Source organism: Cucurbita pepo, unplaced genomic scaffold, assembly GCF_002806865.2.
Source record: "Cucurbita pepo subsp. pepo cultivar mu-cu-16 unplaced genomic scaffold, ASM280686v2 Cp4.1_scaffold000183, whole genome shotgun sequence".
NCBI lineage: Eukaryota > Viridiplantae > Streptophyta > Magnoliopsida > Cucurbitales > Cucurbitaceae > Cucurbita > Cucurbita pepo.
Genome location: NW_019646453.1, coordinates 154,016 through 156,567, shown reverse-complemented (window position 1 = coordinate 156,567; position 2,552 = coordinate 154,016). Strand labels below are relative to the sequence as shown.

The following is a 2,552-nucleotide window of genomic DNA, read 5'->3' as shown; positions in this document are numbered from 1 at the left end:
GGAGACGTAAATTAATTATATTATAGAATTTATTTATACATGCCGCTACTCGAATCAAATCAAGATGCTCTAGTACTGGTTCCTTTAGGAGCGTGTCTACAGACTTACTATAGTGTCTCTCGAAATCATAACAACCTATTATTATTTACTTGTCGAAAATGAAAAAATAGAATTAGAATCGATTTTATTAATATAAAAATAGTTTGATTTTAAATCTTACCAACAAATTTAGTTATGTATGCGAGATATTTTATATTAATTATCGATAAATTCATTGGTTATGGTATCATTTAGTAGATTGTGAAGTCTATAAAAACTTGTTTCATTAAATTTTAAAAATATCTTTAATTAAAATAGATAATTAGAGAAAAGGTAGAAAAATCCTTCCATTTAGAAAAGGAATATAGAAATAATGAATTTGCCCACAAAATAGTTCTTTGGCTTAAGTTTTTCTTTGTTAATAGCCCAAGAAACATTCATGCTTAACAATTACTAAGCTTGTGTGCTACTTGGTGCAATGGTTGGGGTTAGAGCAACGCTTTTACTTGGTGCAATGGTGCTCCCTTTCGATGCCGCCTCCGGGGTTAGAGCAATGCTCCCTTCCGATGCCGCCTCCGGGGTTAGAGCAATGCTCCCATCCGATGCCGCCTCCGGGGTTAGAGCAATGCTCCCATCCGATGCCGCCTCCGGCGTTAGAGCAATGCTCCCATCCGATGCCGCCTCCGGCGTTAGAGCAATGCTCCCATCCGATGCCGCCTCCGGCGTTAGAGCAATGCTCCCATCCGATGCCGCCTCCGGCGTTAGAGCAATGCTCCCATCCGATGCCGCCTCCGGCGTTAGAGCAATGCTCCCATCCGATGCCGCCTCCGGCGTTAGAGCAATGCTCCCATCCGATGCCGCCTCCGGCGTTAGAGCAATGCTCCCATCCGATGCCGCCTCCGGCGTTAGAGCAATGCTCCCATCCGATGCCGCCTCCGGCGTTAGAGCAATGCTCCCATCCGATGCCGCCTCCGGCGTTAGAGCAATGCTCCCATCCGATGCCGCCTCCGGCGTTAGAGCAATGCTCCCATCCGATGCCGCCTCCGGCGTTAGAGCAATGCTCCCATCCGATGCCGCCTCCGGCGTTAGAGCAATGCTCCCATCCGATGCCGCCTCCGGCGTTAGAGCAATGCTCCCATCCGATGCCGCCTCCGGCGTTAGAGCAACGCCCCCATCCGATGCCGCCTCCGGCGTTAGAGCAACGCCCCCATCCGATGCCGCCTCCGGCGTTAGAGCAACGCCCCCATCCGATGCCGCCTCCGGCGTTAGAGCAACGCCCCCATCCGATGCCGCCTCCGGCGTTAGAGCAACGCCCCCATCCGATGCCGCCTCCGGCGTTAGAGCAACGCCCCCATCCGATGCCGCCTCCGGCGTTAGAGCAACGCCCCCATCCGATGCCGCCTCCGGCGTTAGAGCAACGCCCCCATCCGATGCCGCCTCCGGCGTTAGAGCAACGCCCCCATCCGATGCCGCCTCCGGCGTTAGAGCAACGCCCCCATCCGATGCCGCCTCCGGCGTTAGAGCAACGCCCCCATCCGATGCCGCCTCCGGCGTTAGAGCAACGCCCCCATCCGATGCCGCCTCCGGCGTTAGAGCAACGCCCCCATCCGATGCCGCCTCCGGCGTTAGAGCAACGCCCCCATCCAATGCAGCCTCCGGCGTTAGAGCAACGCCCCCATCCGATGCAGCCTCGGGGGTTTGTGCATCGCTCCCATCCGATGCAGCCTCGGGGGTTTGTGCATCGCTCCCATCCGATGCAGCCTCGGGGGTTTGTGCATCGCTCCCATCCGATGCAGCCTCGGGGGTTTGTGCATCGCTCCCATCCGATGCAGCCTCGGGGGTTTGTGCATCGCTCCCATCCGATGCAGCCTCGGGGGTTTGTGCATCGCTCCCATCCGATGCAGCCTCGGGGGTTTGTGCATCGCTCCCATCCGATGCAGCCTCGGGGGTTTGAGCATCGCTCCCATCCGATGCAGCCTCGGGGGTTTGTGCATCGCTCCCATCCGATGCAGCCTCGGGGGTTTGTGCATCGCTCCCATCCGATGCAGCCTCGGGGGTTTGTGCATCGCTCCCATCCGATGCAGCCTCCGGGGTTTGTGCATCGCTCCCATCCGATGCAGCCTCCGGGGTTTGTGCATCGCTCCCATCCTCACCCTCTGGGGTTTGTGCATCGCTTCCATCCTCACCCTCCGGGGTTTGTGCATCGCTTCCATCCGATTCACCCTCCGGGGTTTGTGCATCGCTTCCATCCGATTCACCCTCCGGGGTTTGTGCATCGCTTCCATCCGATTCACCCTCCGGGGTTTGTGCATCGCTTCCATCCGATTCACCCTCCGGGGTTTGTGCATCGCTTCCATCCGATTCACCCTCCGGGGTTTGTGCATCGCTTCCATCCGATTCACCCTCCGGGGTTTGTGCATCGCTTCCATCCGATTCACCCTCCGGGGTTTGTGCATCGCTTCCATCCGATTCACCCTCCGGGGTTTGTGCATCGCTTCCATCCGATTCACCCT

The 2,552-nt window shown here is 56.3% G+C and overlaps 1 protein-coding gene across 1 annotated transcript in view; it reads right to left on the bottom strand.

Annotated features, from left to right (window-relative positions):
• Window positions 1-492: 492 nt before the first annotated feature.
• Window positions 493-2,552, bottom strand: part of LOC111784309 (sialidase-like) — a 3,450-nt gene continuing 1,390 nt past the window's right edge. Inside the window, exon 2 of the mRNA XM_023665050.1 lies at window positions 493-2,550. Coding sequence (XP_023520818.1) covers window positions 493-2,550 — 2,058 coding nt within the window. The remainder of the gene's footprint in view (window positions 2,551-2,552) is intronic.